The 23,891-nt window shown below is 59.5% G+C and overlaps 4 protein-coding genes across 9 annotated transcripts; all 4 read left to right on the top strand.

Moving 5' to 3' along the window:
* Positions 1-1,435: 1,435 nt before the first annotated feature.
* Positions 1,436-7,959, top strand: MAPK3 (mitogen-activated protein kinase 3). 2 transcript variants are annotated; one of them, XM_040635122.1, is made up of 9 exons: positions 1,436-1,619; positions 2,644-2,826; positions 4,655-4,844; positions 5,023-5,139; positions 5,425-5,539; positions 5,898-6,029; positions 6,197-6,306; positions 6,399-6,553; positions 7,361-7,959. In XM_040635122.1, the coding sequence occupies exons 1-8, from the start codon at positions 1,450-1,452 to the stop codon at positions 6,519-6,521; spliced, it is 1,140 nt and encodes a 379-aa protein (XP_040491056.1). In that variant the 5' UTR covers positions 1,436-1,449; the 3' UTR covers positions 6,522-6,553; positions 7,361-7,959. The 2 variants fall into 2 exon arrangements, with proteins under 2 accessions (XP_040491056.1, XP_040491058.1); XM_040635124.1 differs by lacking the exon at positions 5,023-5,139.
* A 150-nt stretch (positions 7,960-8,109) lies between these two features.
* Positions 8,110-13,822, top strand: GDPD3 (glycerophosphodiester phosphodiesterase domain containing 3). 4 transcript variants are annotated; one of them, XR_566975.2, is made up of 10 exons: positions 8,110-8,775; positions 9,039-9,081; positions 9,231-9,411; positions 9,501-9,546; positions 9,686-9,804; positions 9,893-9,982; positions 10,330-10,463; positions 11,196-11,848; positions 11,950-12,001; positions 13,624-13,661. XR_566975.2 is itself a non-coding variant. In XM_008685243.2 (10 exons), exons 1-10 carry the CDS (start codon positions 8,637-8,639, stop codon positions 13,759-13,761), a joined length of 957 nt encoding a protein of 318 aa, XP_008683465.1. In that variant the 5' UTR covers positions 8,110-8,636; the 3' UTR covers positions 13,762-13,822. The 4 variants fall into 4 exon arrangements, 2 of the variants coding, with proteins under 2 accessions (XP_008683465.1, XP_008683464.1); XM_008685243.2 differs by having other exon boundaries at positions 9,276-9,411; positions 11,789-11,848; positions 13,624-13,822; XM_008685242.2 differs by having other exon boundaries at positions 11,789-11,848; positions 13,624-13,822.
* A 1,523-nt stretch (positions 13,823-15,345) lies between these two features.
* YPEL3 (yippee like 3) lies at positions 15,346-18,451 on the top strand. 2 transcript variants are annotated; one of them, XM_040635121.1, is made up of 5 exons: positions 15,346-15,391; positions 15,896-16,078; positions 16,184-16,227; positions 16,441-16,549; positions 17,969-18,451. In XM_040635121.1, the coding sequence occupies exons 2-5, from the start codon at positions 15,962-15,964 to the stop codon at positions 18,056-18,058; spliced, it is 360 nt and encodes a 119-aa protein (XP_040491055.1). In that variant the 5' UTR covers positions 15,346-15,391; positions 15,896-15,961; the 3' UTR covers positions 18,059-18,451. The 2 variants fall into 2 exon arrangements, with proteins under 2 accessions (XP_040491055.1, XP_008683466.1); XM_008685244.2 differs by lacking the exon at positions 15,346-15,391 and having other exon boundaries at positions 15,546-16,078.
* Positions 18,452-18,540: 89 nt separating this feature from the next.
* On the top strand, positions 18,541-23,772 carry TBX6 (T-box transcription factor 6). Its single transcript, XM_040635119.1, has 8 exons — positions 18,541-19,721; positions 19,805-20,039; positions 20,969-21,236; positions 21,321-21,467; positions 21,546-21,616; positions 22,724-22,797; positions 22,881-23,064; positions 23,146-23,772. The coding sequence occupies exons 1-8, from the start codon at positions 19,604-19,606 to the stop codon at positions 23,357-23,359; spliced, it is 1,311 nt and encodes a 436-aa protein (XP_040491053.1). The 5' UTR covers positions 18,541-19,603; the 3' UTR covers positions 23,360-23,772.
* The last annotated feature ends 119 nt before the right edge of the window (positions 23,773-23,891 follow it).

The following is a 23,891-nucleotide window of genomic DNA, read 5'->3' as shown; positions in this document are numbered from 1 at the left end:
GGAACCAGCAACTTGGTCTCATTAATCTGAATTAGAGTGCCTGGCTGTAGATCTAATTATGAGCAATTTCAGAATCATAATTACTGTTCCATTTGGTCTCTTGATCTGTAATGCATATAAGGATCTACTCCCAGCTTCTAAGGGATTAAAAAAACACAACGTGATTACTTACAACGTGATGTTCCAGCTCACATCTTCTCTATGAAGTGAGGGGGATGAACTGGATGGCCCCCGAGGGCCCTTTCCTCGGTGTTAACAGTCTATGATTCTGGGAGATTGAATGGAATTTAAAAGAGCCTCTGCTTCTGTGTCAGAAGATATCATTTTGAGTCTCAACTCCCCAACTCAGATTCCTCGTCTGCAAAATTTGATTCATGCAGTCAAAAATCTTTGAATATCTGAGTGTCAGGCACAAGGAGGGGATACAGTAATGAGCAAGACCGATGTGGCCCCTGCGACCTGCTAAGAGAATCAGATGACACCTATAATATGGGGCTGTCCTACAGAAGCAGCTCAGCTGGTCCAAACATGGTGTAAACTACAAAGTCGAGGACCCAATCAAAAGATGATGATCTTGCCAGGATTCCAGTTTTACCAAGTCCAATGACAACAAAAACGTTACCTAGTTTGCTGTTTTTTTGAGGAAAGCCTGATAGTGTATTTTTGCCAACCTAGTCAATCTTCCTGCTGCAGTTCCACGGAAGGGTGGGCTGAGGTTATCTGCCATCACTTCAGGCACTGCCCGCCTGGGGGCAGGGGCCAAGTCCCTAGCTGACTCTTGCAGGCCTCTGTCAGAAAGCCATTGGGCTGGGAGTCTGGACCTGTGGGTTCTCCAGCTCTAAGTCCCCAGCCCCGGCTCAGGCTTCATTCAGTGTCCTCATCTGTGAAAGGCAGGCCACACCTGTGAAGAAACCATCTCCCACGCTACTGGGAAACACGGAGGGGACCGCTTTATCATCGGGCCGGGCCTGGCTCAGGGAGGCCACACTCCAGAGGGCTGGCGAGGGTTCCCTTGGGGTTCCATTTCGAGCCCCCGGCCGCAAGTCAACTCGGGCTGCAGCAGAGCTGGGGGGGGGGCGCGGGCGACTCTGTCCTCGTCCCAGCTCCCGCACACACTTGCTGGGTGGCTCTGGGGAAGGTCACCGGGCGGCCCTGCCGGCTGTTCTGCATTCGACGGGAGGGTGTGGACCGTCTCCCCGTCGCCCCGGGAGCCCCTAGGCTGCCTGGAGCAGACGGAGCGGGCGGGGGCCGGGGACCACGGCAGCAGCGGAGGGGGAAGCGGGAGCGCGCGGGCGCAGGTCACGTGGCGGGCGCGGGGGCGCGCGGGGGCGCGCGGGGGCGGGGCCTGGCGCGCACCGCTCCGCTGGTGGCGAGGCGGGCGGGAAGGGGCGGGGCCTCGGGCGGGGCCGCCGTGGGGGGAGGCGGGCGGGAGGGAGGGGAGGAGTGGAGATGGCGGCGGCGGCGGCTCAGGGGGGCGGGGGCGGGGAGCCCCGGGGAGCTGATGGGGTCGGCCCGGGGGTCTCGGGGGAGGTGGAGGTAGTGAAGGGGCAGCCGTTCGACGTGGGCCCGCGCTACACGGAGCTGCATTACATCGGCGAGGGCGCGTACGGCATGGTCAGGTGAGGGGGCGTTCCGGGAGGAGGGGGCTCAGGAGGTGGGGGGCCGGGAGGGATGATGAGTGCCTTCTGGGCCGGGGAGACTCCCAGTGTCCTGAGGAGGCGGGGGCTTCTCCAGGCTGGGGGGCGTCCCACGGAGGGGGCCTTGGGGTGCTTTCTGGGGGAGCGGCGCCGCGTACATTCTAAGGGGAGGGGGCTTGGAGGCCCCAGAAGCGACCATTCTGTAATGAGGGGAGGGACGTCTGAGTGTACGCGGGGCAGCTGTGGGGACTTTGGGGACCCTAGGGACACGGGTTGAGGCGGAGACACTAAGTATTCTTAGGGAGGTGATATCCTTAGTGAGGACCGAGTGAAGGACCCTGCTCTGGGGAGAGGATGCCTTGGATTCTCCCAGTGAGGCCTGCCAAGGAGTTCGGGAGAGAAGAGCAGAGCTCAGGGCTGGGCAGGGTGGGGCAGGGCTTTGGGCCTGGAGCCAGGGGCCCAGTGAGCCATGAGGGGTCCAGGAGTGTGTCCTTGCAACTTTTAGGGGGGGTCCGTGAGCGCTCTCCTCCCCGGTGTGTGCTCTGGGCCTTTGTTCCTCTGGGAACAGCTCTCCTGTCCAGGCGCCTCGCCCTAACACCAGTGCCCTCCTCATCCCTTCTTTCCCTGTCCCTCGATGTATCTGCCTCACTGGATGTCCTCCCCTCACCTCCCACTCCCTGGACCTGTCTTGGGTTGAGGGAGCCCATCCTGGAGAGGGGAGGATGAGAGGTCAGGGCAACTAGAATGGACAGGGTTGAGGAGAGGGGAAGTCAGTGAGCGGTCAGTCTCTTCCTCTGTTTGTGAAGTCACTGAAGGGCTGCCTGGCTGGGCCCCAGCTTTCTCCCTGGAGATCCCAGGCCTTCACAGCAGGAAGGAACCAGCATTGTTTATGACTTGGCCAGAGTCCTCTCATGCTCCCTCCCCTCCCTGCTCAGGCCTGGGTGGGGCCACCAGGCCTGGACTCCCCCTATGTCAGGCCACACCAACATCTCTCTGGCCCTCTCAGCTCAGCTTACGACCACGTGCGCAAGATTCGCGTGGCCATCAAGAAAATCAGCCCCTTCGAGCATCAGACCTACTGCCAGCGCACACTGCGGGAGATCCAGATCTTGCTGCGCTTCCGCCACGAGAACGTCATTGGCATTCGGGACATTCTGCGGGCGCCCACCCTGGAAGCCATGAGAGATGTGTATCCTTCACCTTGGCCAGATGGCTGGCCAGGCACGGCCTCAGAGCTGGGCTGGGAGAATGTTGGCTTTCTTTCTGTTTCCTTCTTCCCTGCCACACTCCAAAACAAACCCAGTAAATGAAACTTTCCAGCAGAAAAGAGACCACAGGGTGTAAGAGGGCTGGAAGGCCGGAGGTGAATCCTAGCCTGCCGCAGCCAGGCTGTGTGGCCTTGGGCAAGTCTGTTCTGCGGGGCCTCATTTGGGGGGAGGGTGGGGAGGGTTGGGCTCTATGGGAGCTTTGTCTTTTGACATCTGCAGTTCTGTGACATGACCCGGCCTCTGCCCACAGTCAGTTCTTGTTTAACAGACGATGATTCTTTCCTCTCTGGGTCCCCAGACTTGAAGGACGGCAGAGAGGAAGAAAACTGCCCATTTCCGAGGGCCTACTATGAGTGAGGTGCTGTGCATGCCAAGTGCTTTGGCATTTCTGATTCTCCCTACCAGCTGCTATAGGAGATGGGTCTCACCAGCTCCATTTCAAAGATGAGGAAACTGAGGCTCAGAAAGCCTAAAATCAGGTGCTGCTGTTGCTGCCTCCTCCAACCCTCCCCTGGATGAGAACTGTCCTTTCTCTGGCACCTCCTGCTCAGAGCCTCACCCCAGTCACCTGTGGACTTGCACTTTGCCCAGGGAGGGACAGCCTTGCCTTTATTGCCCTCCCCCCACCACCCCACATTGCTTCCCGAGCTTGTCGTCCACTTCCTGCCAGGCCCTGTCGTTCGTGGCTTGTAGCACCCATCACCTCTCCCCACCCCACCCACCCCCAGCCAGTCCCAGTTCTCCACCCAAACGTGGGGATCTGTGCTGCACCGTCTGCAGCCCCCACCACAAGCTGTGGGCAGGAAATCTCCACACTTGCCCCCAGCTCGCCGTGTGACCTTAAGCAAGTCACTGCATCGTGCTGGGCCTCCTCACCTCTAAAACAGCGGCCCAGAGGTCTCCAGAAGGCCCTTTCGAGGCTGATTCTAAAAGGCAGTCCTGACTTACTCTTTCAGAGACCAACCAAATGGCATTTATTTATTTACTTATTTACCTAACGTATGTTTAATTTTTGTTTTCTCTTAAAATACAAAAGGACATTTACTCCTCTGTCTTCTGATGTATGGCCAAGCACGCTTTGAGGAGGAGCGTGCTGTTGGGAGTTTCTCCTCATTCGTCTTGCCCAAACCATTCCCATAAGGCAGGCATTTATTTTTAAGCAAACATTTATTGCATGCCAGATGGTGTTCGCACTATCTCATTTAACCCTCTCAACAGCCATGTGGCATTTATAATAGCAACACTAGTTCATGTTTGCTGAGCACTGACAACGTGCCAAGCTCTGGGCTGGCCTGGCTCGTTTACACGGGTCATGTCACGGAATCTTCATAGTTACCCTCCCAAGAACCATTCTTTCCCCTACTTCCCACATGAGGAAATGGAGGTGCAGGCGGGTTGAGGTCCTAAGGCCAGTGAGCAGTGGAGTGGGGGGTTTCAGGCACCAGCAGAGTGACTCCAGAGCTGTCGCTCCTAACCGTGAAGCTCTCTCGCCGCCTGCAAGCTTATGACCCCTGTTTTCCCAAGAGGGAAACTGAGGCCACAGAATGGAAGTACTTTTGTTCAGGGCCGCCTGCTGAGCTGCAGCCTTGAATCTGAGCCTTGTGCAGCTCATGCGATGGGCTGGCAGATCTTCTGAGTCTGAGGGGCACTAGCTGGAAGGGGAGGTGAAGCCTAGCCACCAGAGCCTGTTCTCCTTAACCCAGTGCCTCCCACTGCCCCCACCTGGGGGGTCTCCGGTGCCAACCTCAGCTACATTGTGCAGGACCTGATGGAGACAGACCTGTACAAGTTGCTCAAAAGCCAGCAGCTGAGCAACGACCATGTTTGCTACTTCCTCTACCAGATCCTGCGGGGCCTCAAGTACATCCACTCAGCCAACGTGCTCCACCGGGATCTAAAGCCCTCTAACCTGCTCATCAACACCACCTGCGACCTTAAGGTCAGAGGATTGGGTGCCTGTCCCCTCCTCCCATGGGTCTGGGGCTCCCAGGTGACCAGTAGCCCCCTCGAGTAGAACATCACAAGCAAAGGGAGCGACGTGGGCAGAGGCATGGCGCTAGGACTGCCTGGGCCTTGGGCCTTGAGCGCCGAGCTTAGCAGCCTGGGTTGGCTTCCAGATCTGCGATTTTGGCCTGGCCCGGATTGCGGACCCTGAGCATGACCACACTGGCTTCCTGACAGAATATGTGGCCACACGCTGGTACCGGGCTCCAGAAATCATGCTTAACTCTAAGGTAGGGGGGCCACCCACCCCTGAAGGGAAGGGGCCAGGTCCCAGAAAGTGCTGGAGACACCTCTGAGCCAGGCATGACTCCCATGATGCAGGATGTCTGCCTCCAGGCCTTGTCACATGATGCCAGTTCTTAGGCTCTGGAAGGAGGCTGAGCATTAGGTCCTCCAGGCCTCTGCCCTCTTCCTTCCTGGCTGGTATTGAGTCTAGATTGGATAGTGGCTTGGCCCAGACAGCAGCGCCCTGTTGAGGCTGGCCCAGGAGCCCACTGCTTTCTCCTCCTCCCTAGGGCTACACCAAGTCCATCGACATCTGGTCTGTGGGCTGCATTCTGGCTGAGATGCTCTCCAACCGGCCCATCTTCCCTGGCAAGCACTACCTGGACCAGCTCAACCACATTCTGGGTGAGGGGGGCCTGGCCAGCTAAGTGGGAGGGAGATGAGTGGGAGGTGAGGTTTCTTTATAGCCAGGATCCCACCACATGTGGAGCCCCTACGGCTTCTCACAGTATTTCAGTGAGATATAGACACGATCCCCATTCAATAGATGGGAGGAGCCCACTAAGCCCCACACTTAGTGCTCCTATCAGGATTTGAACCTGTGGCTGCCCCCATCCAGACCCCTTGCCCTTCATCACCATAGTGTTGGCTGGGAGATGACTGTCACGGCTTGGAGCTCATTGGTGGGGACTCCTGTTTTGGGTGCCTTCTGTTCTGAGAAGGGAGAGGAGAACTCTCACTGAGGCACCTGCCTTACCCACAGGTATCCTGGGCTCCCCATCCCAGGAGGACTTGAATTGTATCATCAATATGAAGGCCCGAAACTACCTGCAGTCTCTGCCCTCCAAGACCAAGGTGGCCTGGGCCAAGCTTTTTCCCAAGTCGGACTCCAAAGGTAAGAGAGACTCGGGGGCTGGTACTGGATAGAAACTCCGTGCAGAGGAGGGTACATGAGCCAAGCAGCTGCCTGAGTAGACAGGACCCTGGGCACGAGAAGCAAAGCAATGCTTCTGGGAGCTCCTCCAGCCTTCTCTTTGACCCCTGACTCCTGCCCTTACCTAGCCCTTGACCTGCTAGACCGGATGTTGACCTTTAACCCCAACAAACGGATCACAGTGGAAGAAGCGCTGGCTCACCCCTACTTGGAGCAGTACTACGACCCAACAGATGAGGTGGGCCAGCCGCCAGCAGCGGGGCTGCCGGGTCGGTGATGGGTAGGCGTCCCTCAGCGCCCGGCCTGAGCCTGACTTCTTTGCCACCGCAGCCGGTGGCCGAGGAGCCTTTCACCTTTGACATGGAGCTGGATGATCTACCCAAGGAGCGGCTGAAGGAGCTCATCTTCCAGGAGACAGCCCGCTTCCAGCCTGGGGCGCTGGAGGCCCCCTAATCTGGACAGACACCTCTGTTCCTTGGGGCCTGGTGAGTGCTTCCTACTGCCCACGCACAGATTCACCCCGATACCGGTGTGTGCAGCACACCTCCATACAATCACAGGCTTGTTCACGCCCACGAGGCAGGTGCATGGTGGCAACAGAAAGGCTAGAGCCTGCCCAGGCCACAGACCGCAGCCCTGAAGGTCTCCCACCTGGCAATACCCTGCACCCCGGCACCCTCCAGCCTCCATGGCTGGAGGTCCCCGAGTGCCCCTCTCCCTGATCTGTGGACAGGGAGCCAGGTTTTGGCTCCCCGGTGTGGGCAGAGAGGCAGGTCGGGCAGTAATTGCTTTGGGAGGAGCCGGCAGTACCCAGCCTGACCCAGATGCCAAGTTCCCTCGCACCTGATGCCCGGGTCAGTGGTTCTCACAGCTGCCCACACAGCTCTCCTTCCTCGAGTCTCTTTCCGTCCTCCCGCCCAGCAGCAGCCCGATGGAAGGAAGGCAAACACCCCTACGCTCCAGCTCCAGCCCTGACACTTAGTAAGAGCCGTGCAACATTGTGCAAGACCCCTCAGCTCTCTGTGCCTCAGTTTCCTGGGGAGAGCTCTGAGGACAACAGCAGGCACAGAGCCCTAAGCACTGTTCTCGGGTGTTTATACGCATTAGCTAGTTCCACCCTCCAGCTGTGCCCTGAGCTAGGCACTGAGGCCCCCCCACATACAGTTAAGGATGACCAGGCCCATCCCGGGCAGGGCAGCCGTGAGATGAGATGAGGGAGGTGGAGGTCAGGACTCTGGCACGTCCTCTGGTGGGTTCTGACGGTTCCTTTCCCACCTCTTTTTTTTGTTTAGGCCCTGCCTCCTGCCTGCCCCTCCCCTGCCGGACTGTTAGGAAATGGACACTGTGCCCCGCCCAGACCCCCGGCAGGCCCCCGGGCAGGGCAGAGGGCAAGCCTGGCCACCTTCCCCGGCTTCGCTCTGGTCTCCTGCTTCAGGCAGGCCAAGGCTCCCTCTGCCCCACCTCGCCTCCCAGGACCTGAGGGGCTCGGGTGGCCCCAAAGCAAATTGCCCTCTGCTGCTTGCCTTCGTCTACCCCAGCTATCCCAGCCTCTGGTAGTTCTGGAATGGAAGGGCTCTGGCTGCCCCGGGACCTACTGAAGGGCAGTGGGGGGATGGGGGTTACTGAGTAGGGACTCGGGGCAAGCCCTGACCCATTAAAACCCCACCCTATTTTCCCTGAAGGAATATTCCTAAGGCTCAAGGGCTAGTACCCCTGAGGAGCAGGGCTCAGGCCTACACCCCCTCCCCCAAAGTGGCCACGTCTAACACCCCTGCTGCCTCCGTGTGTGGGTGAACAGAAGTGGAGCGGGGGGGCCCCGAGGAGAGCCTGGTGCCCCCGCCCACCCCTGCGCCTCTATCTAATATATAAATATAGAGATGTGTATATGATGGCCCTGGCTCTGTCTGTATCCGCCGACACCCCCACCCTGACCCTTGCTTTGAGGACCGATGCCCCTGCCCAGCCACTTCCCAGCAGTGCGCCTTTATACAATCCTGGTGATCTTTGGCTCCCCAGCTGGCCAGGGCTGAAGATGGGATTGTGAGGAGCACCAGACTCCTAGACAGAGTGGGGTCAATTTTCCCCTTAGTCACTGTCCTCTCCCATCCCTAATGGCTTCCCGTCGAACTGGCTGGGGGTGATTCGGGGGTGACTCAGGGGCATTCTCCACACCCCCGGATTCTCTGGAAATGGCTCGGTGTGGCGTGTTGGATACCCTGGCCACAAGCACCCGTGGGAGGGGGGAAGGTTGTAGCTGACCCAGGGGTGGTGGGGAGTTTGTTTCCCACAGTGTGGCCAAGGGGAGCCTGGGTCCTGGGGTCTGTGAAGGGTTTAGAGGTGGGAGAGTCCTGGCTGCCAGAAGCCTCTCCTCCTACCTCCCCCCCATCCCCAGCTGAGCCCTGCAGCCTGGCCCCAGGCCAGGAGCAGGCTCAGCAGGTCCCAGGGGTGTGGCAGCGACCAGGACCAGCGGTGGAGCCAGACTACACCGGCCGGCTGTCAGCGGAGGCAGCACAGTCCGTCAGGAACGTCAGAGTGCACACAGCAGGAGCCCCGAGAAGCAGCGTGGCCATGAGCCCGGTGCTGTACTATGCCCTGCCCGCCCTGGGCAGCTATGTCATGCTCTCCGTCTTCTTCCTGCGCCGGCCTCGCCTGCTGCACACGCCCTGGGCGCCGGCCTTCCTGCCGCGCCTGGGGGCCCACCGAGCAGGTGAGCTGGGTGCGGGTAGAAAGGGAGGATGGTGATGGCGGCTAGAGAGGGTGGAGTCGGGAAGCAGGGAAGCAGGGAAGCAAGGTGCCGGGGTGGACAGCAGCGGGGGAGGGCTGGGCGGCAAGCTGATGGAAAGAGGCAGAGCCCGAGGGAGGAGGAGAGCAGGGTGGCAGAGCTGGGTGGGGAAGGCGGAAGAAGAGGCAGGGGGTGAGGGGAGAGGAGGGAGGCCAGGCGCCTGGGACCCACCCAGCTGCCCCGCACAGGATCGGGAGAGCGACTGGAGCACACCATGGAGGCCATGGAGAAGTGAGTGCGTGCACCTGCCACCCAGGCTGCCAGCTGCGGTCGTGCACCGCGTGACGCCAGGGGGCGCCACTCCCTAGTTCAAGGGACCGGGCCCCCCTGGAGGTGTGCAGCGCAGAGCCTGTGCATCCTGCCGTGAATTCTTCCCCTAGCTCCCCTCTGCCCTGGGCCCCCCGCACTGACCTTCGCTCCCATAGCTCCATGGCACAGCGATCCGACTTCCTGGAGCTCGACTGCCAGCTGACCCGGGATGGCGTGGTGGTGGTGTCCCACGACGAGAACCTGTCTCGCCAGTCAGGCGTGAATAGGGACGTGAGCAGCCTGGACTTTGAGGTGGGCCTCGCCCTGGCCCCCCACCGTACCCAGAGAGCCACCGTGCTTCCACGCGGGCCTTCTGGTGACTTGCCCCCTGTTCTCCCCAGGAGCTGCCCCTCTACAAGGAGGAGCTGGAGGTTTACTTCTCACCAGGTAGGAGCGTGACCTCACCCAGTGGGGGCATAGCGTCAATCTCCTGCCCTCTCTTCCCCTCTGGGACTCTGTCCCTCCTGCTGGATTCCCACTCCATCCCACCCATCGCGGTCTGAGCCCTCTCGCACAACCCACCCAGGCCACTTTGCACACGGGACAGACCGGCGCATGGTGAGTCTGGAGGACATGTTCCGGAGGTTCCCTCGGATGCCCATGAGTGTGGAGGTCAAAGCAGTAAACGAAGAGCTCATTAACAAGGTGGGACGACGGGCAGGGGTGGCCAGGGGCCCGGGGCTGGAGAGAGGCCTGACTCCCCTTCATCCCCTTCTCCTCCTCCTCCTCGCAGGTAGCGGGCCTGGTGAGGCACTTTGACCGCAGTGAAATCACCATCTGGGCCTCGGAGAAGAGCTCAGTCATGAGGAAGTGCCGGGCTGCTGTGAGTCCCTGTGCCTTCCCTACTCCAGCGGCCCCTCCTCCCGGGAGCTGGGGGCTCCAGGGGCCTAGGCTGGACAGGTCTGGGGGGTTGTGGAGGAACTGGCCCCAAGCAGGATCTCAAAGGGGAGGATTTGGAGAGGAGAGGTGCTGGGAGAAGTGTGAGCAAAGGCATGCTGGCGGGAACTGGGGGGTGCAGTTAGGCCTGAACACTGGGCCAAGATCACAGCTTTGATCCTGCAGGTGGTAGAGCTTCCTGAATGTCCAGCACTGTTCCCCAGGCAGCCTGAGGCTCCTCTCTGCTTTCCCAGAAGCAGGCCTACAGCCTTCTCACTTCCCCTTGCCTCCCAGAACCCCGAGATGCCGTTTGCCTTCACGATAAGCCGAGGACTGTGGTTGGTGCTGGTCTATTACCTGGGGTTGCTGCCCTTCGTCCACATCCCGGAAAGGTTTTTCATCTGCTTCCTGCCCACCATCATCAATAGGTACCCACAGGGTCCCCGTTTCCCTTCTGCATCCTCCCCCAGGCCCCCAGATGCTTCTGTCCTCAGATAAATACCCCCCCCCCCACTTCAAGCCCCATGACACAGGGTCCTCAGCTCCCTGACCATCCTCAAGGACAACCCCCAAGGTCCTCTGAAGACAGTGGTTCTCAGCGAGCATTCATGAATACTAAAGGGGGGGGGGCACCTCAAACCCCTTGAAACTCTATGCAGATGCATGTTGATGTGGATGGAGTTTTTGGACAAAGTATTCATTTATTCATCCCTTCATCCAACAAATATTTATTGAATGTCTACTCTGTTCCAGGTGCAGTTACACTAGTAAATAAGATTGGGGGGGTGATAAAGCCCCCTTGAGCTTACAGTGTGGCTGGGAGACAAATACTTATCAATTATAGTATCATTCTCTGATTCTCAAAAGGAAAAGCAAGCTTTCTCCTGCTGGGGGACCAGGATTAACAAAGTAGCAGCCGGGTAAAGTACCAGGAATTTGGATACTTCGCCAGCTCTTAAGCCTGGCCCCTTTCTGAGAACTCTGGCAGCTCTAGTGTTCTCTTCTCCCCTCTGTTGTCCTGAGGGAGGCTCCCAGCCAGCCCCCACAATCCTTTGCCACAAAGACATCACTAGGCTACAGAACTTCGTGTACATAACTTTTTATACAGGGTTTGCAAAGTGTCTTCACATCCTTTAGTTGATGAGAGCTTTACCTTGCAGCAACCCAGAAGTTACAGGACTCGTGACCCCCACGGTCCCCATGGAGAATCTGAGGCTCAGAGAGGTTCTGTAATTTGCTCAAGGCCACACAGCTGGAAGCGCAGGGCCCGAGTTTGCCTGGGCCTGACTCCAGAGCCTGCGCTGGGACATTATAAAGGGCCTCCAGAGTCTTCCCTGAAGTGGGCCAATCAGGGCAAGTAGCAGACCCGCCGAGCATTGTCTGGCCACAGGAAGCCGGTCAGGCCCAACCAGGGGACCTTCAGGTCGTGCATCCAGCTTGGGAATCAAGCGGGGTTCTGGTCTCGGCCCTGGCCCCAGCACAGATGTGCTGTGACACCTTGGGCAGGTCACTCCGGCTCTCCAAAACTGAGTTTCCTCTTGTGTAAAACGGCGAGGCGGGGGGCACACTCTCAGTGTATGGAGGCATGGATGTGGGAGCAGACTGTCACGGAGCGACAGGGGACTTGTTCATCTGGGCAACTGCAAAGGTTCTTCTAGAGGAGCCAGGGTGACACTGGCCAGGGGTCACTATCACCCCAACCCCATGATAGAGTGAGACGCAGGGGACTGACCGTGACACCACCTCTTTGCAGGACCTACTTCCCATTTTCCTCCCCTGGGCTGAACAAGCTGGCAGCTGTGGTTTCCAAATGGTGAGGGGGCAAGAATACTGGGGGGCGGGTCCCCGTGGAGACCTCCCACTGCCCTGTTTAGCCCCCTCTCATTGTGGCCTCTGCCACCCCCTCCCCACCAGGTTAATCATGAGGAAGAGTCTCATCCAACACCTGGAACAGCGAGGAGTGCAGGTGAGCCTTGACCGCCACCCCCTCAGCAAGTGGGTGGTTCACAGTGTGGGCCTAGCAAAGCATCCCCGTCACAGCTCTGCCACCCACCAACCGGATCACCTGGCAGGTCACCTCTGGAGTCTCAGTCTCTTGATCTGTAAAGTGGGGGCAATGGTGTATTCACCTGGTACTTCTTAATGCTTGAGAAGTGCTAGCCATTATCATGACGATGTGGGTGATGACGGTGTATTGAATTGATGTCCCGATTCCTGAGGAGAGGGGGAGTGGGGCTCGGGAAAGACCAGAGAAGGGAAAAAGCAGCCCAGCCTACTCCCCGGCCCTCCCCTGGGCATCCACTTTGACCAGGTCATTTAATTAGCAGACCTTTGTTGAGAAGGCTACGCTACGTCGCAGGCACTGCGGTGGCAGGGAGCTGACCATCGAATCGGGCAGAGGAAGGAAGTGAGGCAGACAATCACAGGGCACCAAGGGGACTGAAGGGAAGCAGCGCTGTGGTCTGTAGGGTCCAAGGAGGCCTTCCGGAAGAAGTGAGGAGCTGGCTTGCAGGGAGGGGAAAGGGACAGCATCTCCGGCAGGAGGCTCAGCATGCGGGCCGGGCGGAGCCGGAGGCCAGGCGGGTGGGAGGCACTGACGGGGGTTCCAGCAGGCTGCAGTGTGGAGGAAGTGGCGCAGGGGGAGCTGCGGCAGGCAGCAGAGGCTGAAGCAGGCAGCCTGTGAGCGGCAGGAAGGAGCCGGGACATCAGCCTGGAGGAAGGGAAGCTTTTGAGGGCCGGAAGCAGGGGAGAGGCCTGATCCAGTTGGGTTGACTCCACTAAGGGTCACTCTGGCCACCGTGTGGCGAAGCAGAGTCTCGGGAGGCAGGTGCTGTCACTGCCAGGTGTCGGGCGTCGGTGGCGGAGTTCGCGGACAGGCCAGGACTCCGTTGCCCAGCCGTGGGGGTGACTGAGGCACGGGGATGACACACCTCCGTCAGATTAGCACCCCCCCCCGCCCCCAACTCCGAGGGTCTTCACTGCAACTCTGGAGGTTGGACCATCATTCCCTTTCGTCATGGTGACTTGCCCAGGGCACGATACCGTCTCTCCCCACCTCCATGCCCACAAGAGGACGCGGGCCACAGGGCAGGTGTAGAACACGGGGACAGTGGCCTGCTCGCAGACGTGCCGCAGCAGCTCTGCGGGGGAGGAAGAGGGGCTCCGGTGTGCGCAATAGATCATTTGCCTGGTGTGCGTACTCTCACCCCGTCCGGTTCCCGGCAGCCAATGGGGAGTCGCTGAGCAGAGTCTGGGTGGTATCTCCACCTGACACATTCAACGGACGTGACTGACCTCCAGAGCGGAGGTAATAGTCACGTGTAGTAAAATCATTAGGAAGGGAAGAGTTTGAGTGTTTATTACCTTCATTTTTAAGATCATTTATGGAATTCCAAGTTTATATAATTGAGTATTTCCTAATGGCTCTATTTAATAAGCAGCTTGCACAATTCCTGACGATCGAACAATCCGCCCCAGCATCCCACCGCTGGGAGGTCTCCACGGAGGAGGAGAGCTCCCAGCATCTAGATGCGAGGGCAAGTTCCAGGGAAACCGTGTGAAACTATGAGCCCCTCCGTCCCCACTCAGGTGATCTTCTGGTGCCTTAACGAAGAGTCGGATTTTGAAGCAGCCTACGGCCTGGGGGCCACCGGCGTCATAACCGATTACCCCACAGCCCTGAGGCGCTACCTAGACAACCACGGAAGAGCTGCCCAGGCCTCCTAGAAAGCCTGGAGTCTCTCCCCCTCTCCTTTATGCCTCTTCCCCAATAAATATCTTCTTTCGAGTCACGTGTTGGTGTTTAGGGGGCACGGGTGGGAGGAGATCCTAGCCCACTGCAAAGATGGCAACTGAGGGCAGAAGAGGCCAGCCTAGGGCCAGAGTTTGGGGCCCTAACCAGCCTGACCCACTGGTTCCACGACATTCCAGACCACACCCTGTGCCAGCCTGGCCTCCACTCTCCTCAGGAATGTCCCTTGCAGGAAGGAGCAAGGCCTCCTGCCCCTTCAGAGCCTCGGGTTCCATTCTCCTGAGGCTGTGAAGAGCCCTAGGCACACAGCAAGGGACATCATCTGGCCCTGTGGGCCTCCTCGCCAGGCTGCAGAGGGCAGACATGGCCTTAGGCTGAGTCCTCGGTGCCCATCTGCTGCCTCAGCCGTTCCAACCTTCCACTCCCAGATGTGAGCCAGAAGCTCCCCCAAACTCCTCAGCACTCTCCAGCCCTAGTACCTTATTCACTGACCAAGTCGCATTTCACCAACATTTGTTGACTACTCTAGGCCAGTCTGCATCCTGGGGCCACTGCCGGGAATAAGAAAAGTCTAGTAGGGTAGAAGCATCTAGTAGGTAGAAGCATCTGTAAACTAACGCGGCCTGCAGAGGCAAGGGCATCAAAGGAGGCTGCCTGGAAGAGGTGATACTCAACACTAGGAACTGGCATGTTCCGAGGCTCCGGCTCCCAGAGGTCTAACGCAGATGGGCACCCTTAGCTCTTCTGTTCCAAGAGCCTTCCCCTGGTGCCTACCAAACAGAATCCGACCGAAGTGAAGCCCAGCTTTGCCTCTTCCCAGCCGGATAACCTCGGCAGAGCTGCTGGACCTCTTTGACCTCGGCTCCCGCGTAAAATGGGAACAATAGCAAAAGCTGCCTCATAGGATTGCTGCGGGGATTAAGAGACTGGGGCACGGGCGGTGGTTAAACGCAGATAATTATGGCTATTATTTCCCCGTGGGCGTGCGTCCAGACACCATCCCCCTCCTAACCCCGCGCCAGGTCTGGCACCGCAGAGCCGGCCCCTTCGAGCACCGCGGGAGGCCAGACGCGCCACCGGACCGGGCGGCGGGGCCGGCGGGCTGGGTTGCGGGCCGCAGCCGCATTTCCGGGCCGGCCAGAGCCGAGAGCAGGGGGAAGGGCAGCCCGGGCCTGCGCTGGCCGCTGTGTGACGCGCCCCCTCATTTGCATGCGGCGCGCCGATTGGCCACGGCGACCGCCGGGACCAGAGGCCGGCCCCCTCCCCCTCCCGCCGCAGCGGCGGCAGCAGCTGGTCTCGGTGTAAACAAGTCGCGGCGATTGCGAACCCGGGCCGGGGGGGACGGCGCCCACCAGGAGCGCCCCCCACTCCCAGGCCAGGCCACCCCGGCGGACCGGGCCCCCGCGCGCCCAGGCGAGGTGAGGCCCGCATCGTCCCGGCTGCGCGGCGCCCCGCGCCCCCGCCCCGCCAGCGAGGACTGCCCCCTTTCCCCGGCACCCGCCCCCCAGCCCCGCGCCCCAGGTGAGCCCCGGGGTCTCAGGTAAGGCTCCGCGTTGCAGGTGAGCGCCCCTCGGCACAGACGAGGCCTCGGCGCCCCACCCCCAGGTAAGAGCCCCTCCCCTCCTAGGTGACCCCCCACCTTCAGTGAGGGCCTCTGCCTTCTCCAGGTGAGGGACCCTCTCCGCAGGTGAACTCCCTGTTCCTCAAGTGGAGCCGCTTCCCTCCCCCCCCCCACCCGCCCTTGGCAGTTCAGGTGAGGTCCTAAGGACCATCCAGTTCCCACCCCCTCCATACTTCCCCCTAAACCAGAACTGACAGCTCATCCACTCTAAAGCCCCTTCCTCCAGCTTCAGTTGCCAGGTCAGCAGGGGTGAGGCCGGAAGTAGATGGGTGACTCACATCAGGCTCCTCCAAGCCTCAGTTTCCCCGTGATGCAACTTGGGGCCTCCTCAGTGAGTCAAAACGGAGCCGGCTCTGGCCCCTGGAGAAGCTGGTGGCTCTGGGGAGAGGAGACAGCAGCCAAGTGTGACAGAGAGTCCCCACGGCCCTGGGTGTGCCTGCATGTGTGTGGCCCGGGTCCTGACAGCCCACTCCCTCCCTCCCCGGCAGGCACTGGGCTCCCTTTGCTCCCCGTGGGCTGCTCCCCGCGTGGGGCCACTGCCCCCGGCCCCCGCCATGGTGCGGATTTCAAAGCCCAAGACGTTTCAGGCCTACTTGGATGACTGTCACCGGAGGTATAGCTGTGCCCACTGCCGCGCTCACCTGGCCAACCACGACGACCTCATCTCCAAGGTAACCAGGTCCCGGTTGGGGCTAGAACGAGAGGCTAGAAGGGGTACCTGGCAACTCTCCACCAATAGCCCTGACTCCCTTCCTTTCTCCCTCCCCCCCCTTTAGTCCTTCCAGGGCAGTCAGGGGCGTGCCTACCTCTTCAACTCTGTGTGAGTATTCGGTCCCCCTTCTTTCTTTCCCTGACCTCTGTTGTGACCTGTGACCCCTGGCATCATGCTGAGACTCCCAGAGTGCCCTGATTCAGGTTGGAAGATGTGATCGCCCTTCTCTTGGATGCTAAGGACAGACACAGTTGGATACGAGCTAGAGGGGGGCTTTGTGATGGCGGGACCCTCCCTGGGACTGCCCCCATGTCCCCGCAGGGTTAACGTGGGCTGCGGGCCAGCCGAGGAGCGGGTGCTGCTGACAGGCCTCCATGCTGTCGCTGACATCCACTGCGAGAACTGCAAGACGACTTTGGGCTGGAAATATGTGAGTCTGTGACCTGTGACCCCAGGCTACCCTTTGACCCAACCTCACATCACCTGTTCCTCCTCACAAGCAGTTATGCGCTCATGTTTCAGCGCACAGGCCCAGCTCCCACCAGTCGGACTGTCTTTTCATCCCCTGACCATGCTCTCTTCTGTCACATCCTGCAAGGGCTTTTAGACTTTTTCTCTCCGCCCATCCCTCTCCTCACAGACACATGCACCCCCCTTTTAGAGATGAGGCCATCAGCAGAATGACCATTTACTGAGTGCTTATGGGCCACGCACTGTTGTGTGTGCTTGGTACACATTAGCCCATGCCGTCATTACAACAGTCCTATAGGTAGAGTCTATTATTAACTCCACTTTCCAGAAGGAAAGAAGGCCCAGAGAGGTTAGGTAACTTCTGCAAGATCACACAACTGTGAGGAAAAGCATAGGGACCAGAATCCTGGTTGTGTGTTCTGTTTGTTTGTTTTTAACTCCACGTCCTTGACAGCCAGCTTCCACTGCGGGGTTAGAGAAGTTCAGGGGTTTAGAGAAGTTGCCCAAGACCCCACAGCAACATGGAGCTTGGGTCCACGGCCTCCTTTTCACTGCCCTCATTGCCATAGCTGCTGTCCAGGGTCTGATTTCACTACCCTGAGTCTCATTGCCTTATCTGGCAGTGGAGGAGAAAGCCACCACCTCGCACCCAAAATTGTTATGGGGATCAGATCAGATGCGGCAAAAGAAGATGCTCTTGGGAAACGGCAAGGGCCAGGACTCCTCAGGCATCCCTTGGAGCTGTGGTGCCTCTTTGGGGGGCGGATGGCCCAGGCGGGCTGCCCTAACCCGAGTTCACCGTTGGCCTTGCCACAGATTTCCTTTGTGTCCCCAGATGGGTGGCTCAACCTCTCTGGACCTCTGTCAGATAAAGAGATGGCCTGATCCAGAGGTCAAAAATTCAAGTGCTGCAGGGCCAAGCAGATACTGGGGGTCTGCAAAAGGGGCAGGAGAGCTCTGGGGAGGGAGGGGACAGTCTCTGCCAAACGAGTGAGCCTGGCCCACCTGTGTTTTCGTATTTTAAGGTTATTTTTACTGAACTATCTGCTGGCCAAACAAAACACATGTGTAGGACAAAACTGGCATTTAGCTACCAGTCTGTAATCCCTGGATCTTTTAGAAACTTCCGTATCCTCTCTGTTGGAGCCAACAATAGTACTTAAAAAGTACCAGTAATTCAGAGAGTTGGGTCTGTCCCATTAGTGAGAAATGTGGCTCTGTCATTTACCAGCTGTCTGTCTTATGGCCAGGTGGTTTGGCTTCTCTGCATGACAGTTTCATTATATGTAAAATGGGGCCAGTCATACCTGCTCCCCAACCCTGATCCCTTTTGGTAAAGCCCTTGCTCCGGGGATGATGTCTTCTCCCCTCTTTTCAGGAACAGGCCTTCGAGAGCAGCCAGAAGTACAAAGAGGGGAAGTACATCATTGAACTCAACCACATGATCAAAGACAACGGCTGGGACTGACCCCTGCTCCTGCCCATGTGGCTCGAGCCCGGCTGGACGCCAGGGGGCGCCACTGGCTTCCCTCCAGGAGAAGGGAGCTCTGGACCCTCAGGGCCCCTACAGAGGAAGGATCCAGCTCCTGTACATATATTTTATTGCATGCACTGTGACCTTGGGGGGAGATCAGAAGGTGGACGACACCCCCGCACCTCCCTGCGATCTGGCTGGCTTGGATCTCGTTTTTAACCCCTTCCTGCCTCTCCTGCCCTATAGATATGGCCTGTGTGCTGCTCCCCCGGCCCCATTGCACCGTCTGCCCTGTGAACTCCTCCCACCGGGCCCCTCTTACCCCACGCGTGTCTGCTCCCCTCGTTCTGTAGCGTTTGTACATAATAAAACAATGGAGTGGAGACAGCCCCAGGCTCACGTGGAATCCGGGAAAGGGGGACTCAAATGCTGATTTCTGCCTCTGTAGACCTGTTCTTTTCTGGGCCCCACATGGCACGGGGTAGGCACTGCGGTCAAAGCCAGGAGTCTGCGCTCCGGGGGCTCAGCCATCTGAGACCCAGGACCCATCTCTGCCCATGGAGCTTCCCGACCCCACTCTGCCTGCCTAGGCCTTGACCTCGGCTGATGTGCGCCTTCTCGGCTTTAACGTTTTGCCGCCGCCTAGAGGCAAGCTCTCCTGGGAGGCAACCGCGCCGCCAGTCTCGCCGCCCTTCTCGTCGCGACTACAATTTCCAGCGGCCCCAGCGGCATCTGAACGTCTGCTGTGCACCGAGTGTCGGCGCTGGGCCTGCTGGGAAGTGTAGTTCCGAGGGTTCCCCAGCGCGGGACCTTCTGGGAAACCCCGGCACAGGCCTTCAGAGACTGTTGAGCTGTGCGGGCTTCTGCGCTTCGGAGACTCTGCGGAGGGTGGAAGTCTTGCAGAATGGGAAGCAGGAAGGAAGGACTCCAGGGTTCGGGCCTCGGCTGCGGACTCCTCCAGGTCCCCAGTGCCCCGCGTAACAATAAGCTCAGGCCCAGTCCCTCCAGCCCTGCTCTTTCCCTCCAGTCCTGCTTCATCCCTCCAAGCTCTGACCTCCGAGGGAAGGGGGTGGAGGTGGGGGTACCTGCTAGAAAAGTCTGGGGCGCCAAGGTCTACCCCAGGACTCTAGGCTCCATCCCAGGGTCCAGGCCCCGCCCCTCAGTAGCTTATCCCTAGCCGGGGCTCCCCCCGTGGGAACGGGGACCAGCTGGCCGGAAGCGCCAAACTGCGTCCCTGTCGAGCCCCGGGGATCAATCAGGCCGAGGAGTTAATTATGTAATGAGGGGGCAGGGGGTCGGAGCTAATGAAGCCTGGGGTGGGGGGAGAGAAGGGGAGGGTACCCAGGAATCCGGCCCCCTCTTGGACCCCTTCCAGGCCCCAGGGGTCTCCACCCCAGCCCAACTCCCGGGCCCCAAATAGGGGAGGGGCTGTGATCCTGGGTCTGGAAGGGGCTGAGCTGTGAGCTATAAAGGGGGCATCTCTCAGCACCGGGGGACTGACTCTAGGCAGCGTGACCTGAGGCCAGGCAGGACTACTCCATGTACCATCCACGAGAGTTGTACCCCTCCCTGGGGACAGGCTACCGCCTTGGGCCCCCCCAGCCGGGGACAGATTCCAGCTTCCCGCCTGCCCTGGCAGAGGGCTACCGCTACCCTGGTGAGCATGGGGACCAGCTCCTGTGTAGGGACCGTGGGGGGCTGTGGCCCTCTGCTGGCTCCTCATTCTGCCCCCGTCTCCAGATCTGGACACTCCCAAATTGGATTGCTTCCTGTCCGGGATTGAGGCTGCTCCCTGCACCCTGGCCGCTCCCCCACCCCTGCCCCCGCTGGCCCCCGCCCTGGGCACTGAGCCGGCCCCCCCAGCCCCAGAGGCCCTTCATTCGCTCCCTGGAGTCAGCCTGAGCCTGGAGAACCGGGAGCTGTGGAAAGAGTTCAACTCTGTGGGAACAGAGATGGTCATCACCAAAGCTGGGAGGTGAGGGCCGGGCCAGGGTCAGAGGGCCCAGTGTGTTCCTGGTGGGGTCTGTGGGAAAGGCAGGGTTCCTGGCGATGGGGCTAGGTTTGGGGGTTGCTAGAGGGTCTAGAGCTCTGCTTGAGTTCAGGGTGTGAGTGTGGCCTGGGTCAAGGGTCACTCTAAGGTTGGATCGGGGTCATTCGTGGCAAGGGCGAAGGGTCAGTCTGTGGAATCTGTAGCTGGTTTAGGGACCAACCTATAGCAAGGGTCCTAGGTCAGCCTGGGCCTGGGTCAGAAAGTCTGGCTGGGTTATAGGTGCATTTGTGGCCCAGATCAGGGGTCAGCCTGCGGCGGGAGCCAGCGTTCAGACGACGGCTGGGGTCAAGGGCCAGCCAGTGACCAGCATTCAGGGAAATCTGGCCAGGATCGGGGTCAGTATATGACTAGGTCTGGAGTCACCCTGGAGGCAGGGATGCGGTCAGCATGTGGCCCATGTCCTTCTAGGCCGGGAGCTCAGGCCCGAGCATGCTAAGTCCTCTGCCTCGCTGCAGACAGGACATTTTTTTCCCCGAAGCAGGTTTGGCCAGCGGTGTAGACTGGTGCTGGAGATTAGGTGAGGAGAGCAGAGTGGGGGGCAGCAGACTCCTGGAAGGATTTTAGGGACAGAACTGTGTCACCACGGCTTCTGCGCATGGAGTTGGAGGGGCGAGGAGTCAGGAGTCCTGGCTCTGCTCCTAAACCGCTGTGTGACCCTGGTCAGATCCCCTGTCTGTCGTGTTTCCCGTGTGTAAAATGGGATGCTCGAAGACCCTGCGTTCTGAATTCTAATTCCACCTCCCCTGACGGGTCTCTGACAAAACCGGGTGAGCTGGCGGGGGGCACAGCCACCACTGTGCCCACTCCCGGCCAGTGGGTAGCACCAGGCCTCTCCCATCCCCTCCCCCGTCCAGGCGCATGTTCCCGGCTTGTCGAGTATCAGTCACTGGCCTGGACCCCGAGGCCCGCTACCTGTTTCTTCTGGATGTGGTTCCAGTGGATGGGGCTCGCTACCGCTGGCAGGGCCGGCGCTGGGAGCCCAGCGGCAAGGCGGAACCCCGCCTGCCTGACCGCGTCTACATTCACCCCGACTCTCCTGCCACGGGCGCACACTGGATGCGGCAGCCTGTGTCCTTCCACCGTGTCAAGCTCACCAACAGCACCCTGGACCCCCATGGCCATGTGAGGCCCCGGCGGCTGGGAGGACAGGCTGAGGGGTGGGGGTGGGGCCCCAGGCAGGGAGTGATCTCGGTGCTTCTCTCCCAGCTGATCTTGCACTCCATGCACAAGTACCAGCCCCGCATACACCTGGTGCGGGCAGCCCAGCTCTGCAGCCAGCACTGGGGGGGGGTCGCCTCCTTCCGCTTCCCTGAGACCACATTCATCTCTGTGACAGCCTACCAAAACCCGCGGGTAAGTGACCCCGCTTGAGGGGGGTGGTGGGCCCTGCCCCGGCCCGCGGGAGCTTTGACCCTGGATGTGTGTCCCCAGATCACACAACTGAAGATCGCAGCCAATCCCTTTGCCAAGGGCTTCCGGGAGAACGGCAGAAACTGTAAGAGGTGGGCATTGTTCATTCATTCCCTCGCTCATTCAGCAAATGTTCGTGAGCTGACCACGGTGTGCCAGGAACACAGGAGTAAGTAAGGACGTTCATCACTCGTGTTTCCCATTGAGCACCTGCTGTGTGCCACGCACAGTTCCAGGCGCTGGAGATCCATCCGTGAACAAAACCAAAGCCCCTGCCCTTATGGGGCTGATACTCTAGGGGACAGAGGAGGCAAGCAAACAGACATAAGTAAAATATTACATGTTAGGGATAAGTTCTGAAGAGAAAAGAAATGAAGGAAGAGAGGAAGGACCGGAGCGAGGTATACAATAGATTAGAGGCCTGGACAAGTCCTAAAGGGTATATAGTGGGCATCTGAGGAAAGGCGGGCCAAGAAGCAGGAACAGCCTATGCGAGGGCCCTGAGGGAGGGTGCGCCGGTGGCGTGGGTGGAGGGGAAGAGGCAAGTCAGAGGCGAAGGGGAGCCGCGTTCTGTTGGGTACTAAAGGTTTAGTTAGGACTCTGGCTTCTATTCTGAGTACGGAGGACCACTCCCGCGGAGCTGTCGCTTGCCCTCGAGGTGTGTAAGTCAGGCAGCCATTAATCAAAGGGTCACCCGAACACATGTAAACTGTGGACAGATGTCATGAGGGAGGTTGTGTCATGCTGTGGGAGTTCGGGAGGACTTCCTTGAGGAAGTGAGACAAGAATGGGAACTGAGACAAGGATGAGCTCAACAGGTGAGCAGGGGCAGACAGAAGAGGATTCCAGAATCGGGCGGCAAGGCAGTTATGGTGGCTTGGCAAGCCAAGCAGGATGAGCGGGGTTCAGAGCATGCCCTGGCCTTCTAGCTTGGGAGCGGTTTCGCAAATGCAATACATGCAATAGGAAAGCATTGGAAAGTTTTAAGGGGGAAAATCGAGCCCAGTTCCGCCGCTTTCTAGTCACTTCTCTGGCCTTCAGTTCCTTCATCTGTAGAATGGGTATAATAATGGCACCTACCCGACAGGGTCCCTGGGAGGGTGAAATGCCTGGCAAGTGCTATTATTACCACCATCATCACCATCACCATCACCATCGTCGTCATCATCATCATCATCATCATTGTCACTGTTCTCCAGGGAGCGAGATGCCCGTGTGAAGAGGAAACTGCGGGGCCCAGAGCCGGTAGCCGCAGAGGCCTATGGGAGTGGAGGTGAGCATAGTCTCAGTAGTGACGGGGGCCAGTCCTCAGGCACCAGTCTTCCTTAGCCCAACCTGTCCCCTCTGTCTCCCCAGATGCACCAGGCGGTCCCTGTGATTCCACGCTGGGTGGGGACATCCGCGAGTCGGACCCAGAGCAGGCCCCGGCCCCCCGCGAAGCTGCCCCAGCGCCAGCCCCTCCGTGTGGTGGCTCCAGTGCCGAAGCCTACCTTCTGCACCCCGCGGCTTTTCATGGAGCCCCCAGTCACCTTCCAACCAGGTGAGTGGGACGAGGGCACGGAGCTGGGCTGTTCTAAGTTGGGGTCCCTTGCCCCTGTTCTGACACCTCTCTTGACTTCAGGAACCCCAGCTTCCCTGAGGCTCCAGACTCGGGGCGTCCAACCCCCTACTCAGCTGCGTTCCTGGAGCTGCAGCCTGGGCCAGGGGGCTCAGGATACCCAGCAGCTGCACCCCCGGCACCCTTCGCCTCGCACTTCCTCCAGGGGGGTCCCTTCCCCCTTGCCTACCCCGGCCCTGGGGCTTACCTGGATGTGGGCTCCAAACCAATGTACTGAGCTCTCTGGGGGCCCCTCTGCCTCCCTCCCTATCTTCCATCACAGACCTCCGCTGCCCTTCCCCCAGGCCTGCAGCCCCATCACTTCCACTGGCCCCATCCCCCACACCAAATGGCTGCCTGGGGCCTCCCCCACCCCACTTCACACTTTGATTTCACTCCCACCCACCCTGGCTTCAAAGCTCTGGCTAAGCTGCTGGGAGTCCAGCTGGGGCCAGCTTCCCCTTCCAGGCTCTCACCTGGGTGTGAATGAAGGGAGGCTCTGCCTGGCCAAATGGGGCCGCTGCCCAGCTCTCCCACCTCCTGGGCCTCACCCTTGGGCTCCGCAAGTTGTACCCCCTCACCCCAGCGCAAGCCATACCAGTCTGTTCTCAGGACCAGAGTATTTTTGTTAATAAAACTCCAAAGGCCTCAGTGCTCTAGAAACGTCGGCTAATGCTGTTGAGCCCTGGGCGGGGCTGGGCAAGCGAAGGTTCTGTGGGAAGACCTTGGCTCCGATTCCGACTTGCCAGTTTCCTGCTGCTTGACCATCG

Source organism: Ursus maritimus, unplaced genomic scaffold, assembly GCF_017311325.1.
Source record: "Ursus maritimus isolate PB19 unplaced genomic scaffold, ASM1731132v1 scaffold_2, whole genome shotgun sequence".
Classification (NCBI taxonomy): Eukaryota; Metazoa; Chordata; class Mammalia; order Carnivora; family Ursidae; genus Ursus; species Ursus maritimus.
This window is presented reverse-complemented; position numbering and strand designations above follow the sequence as displayed.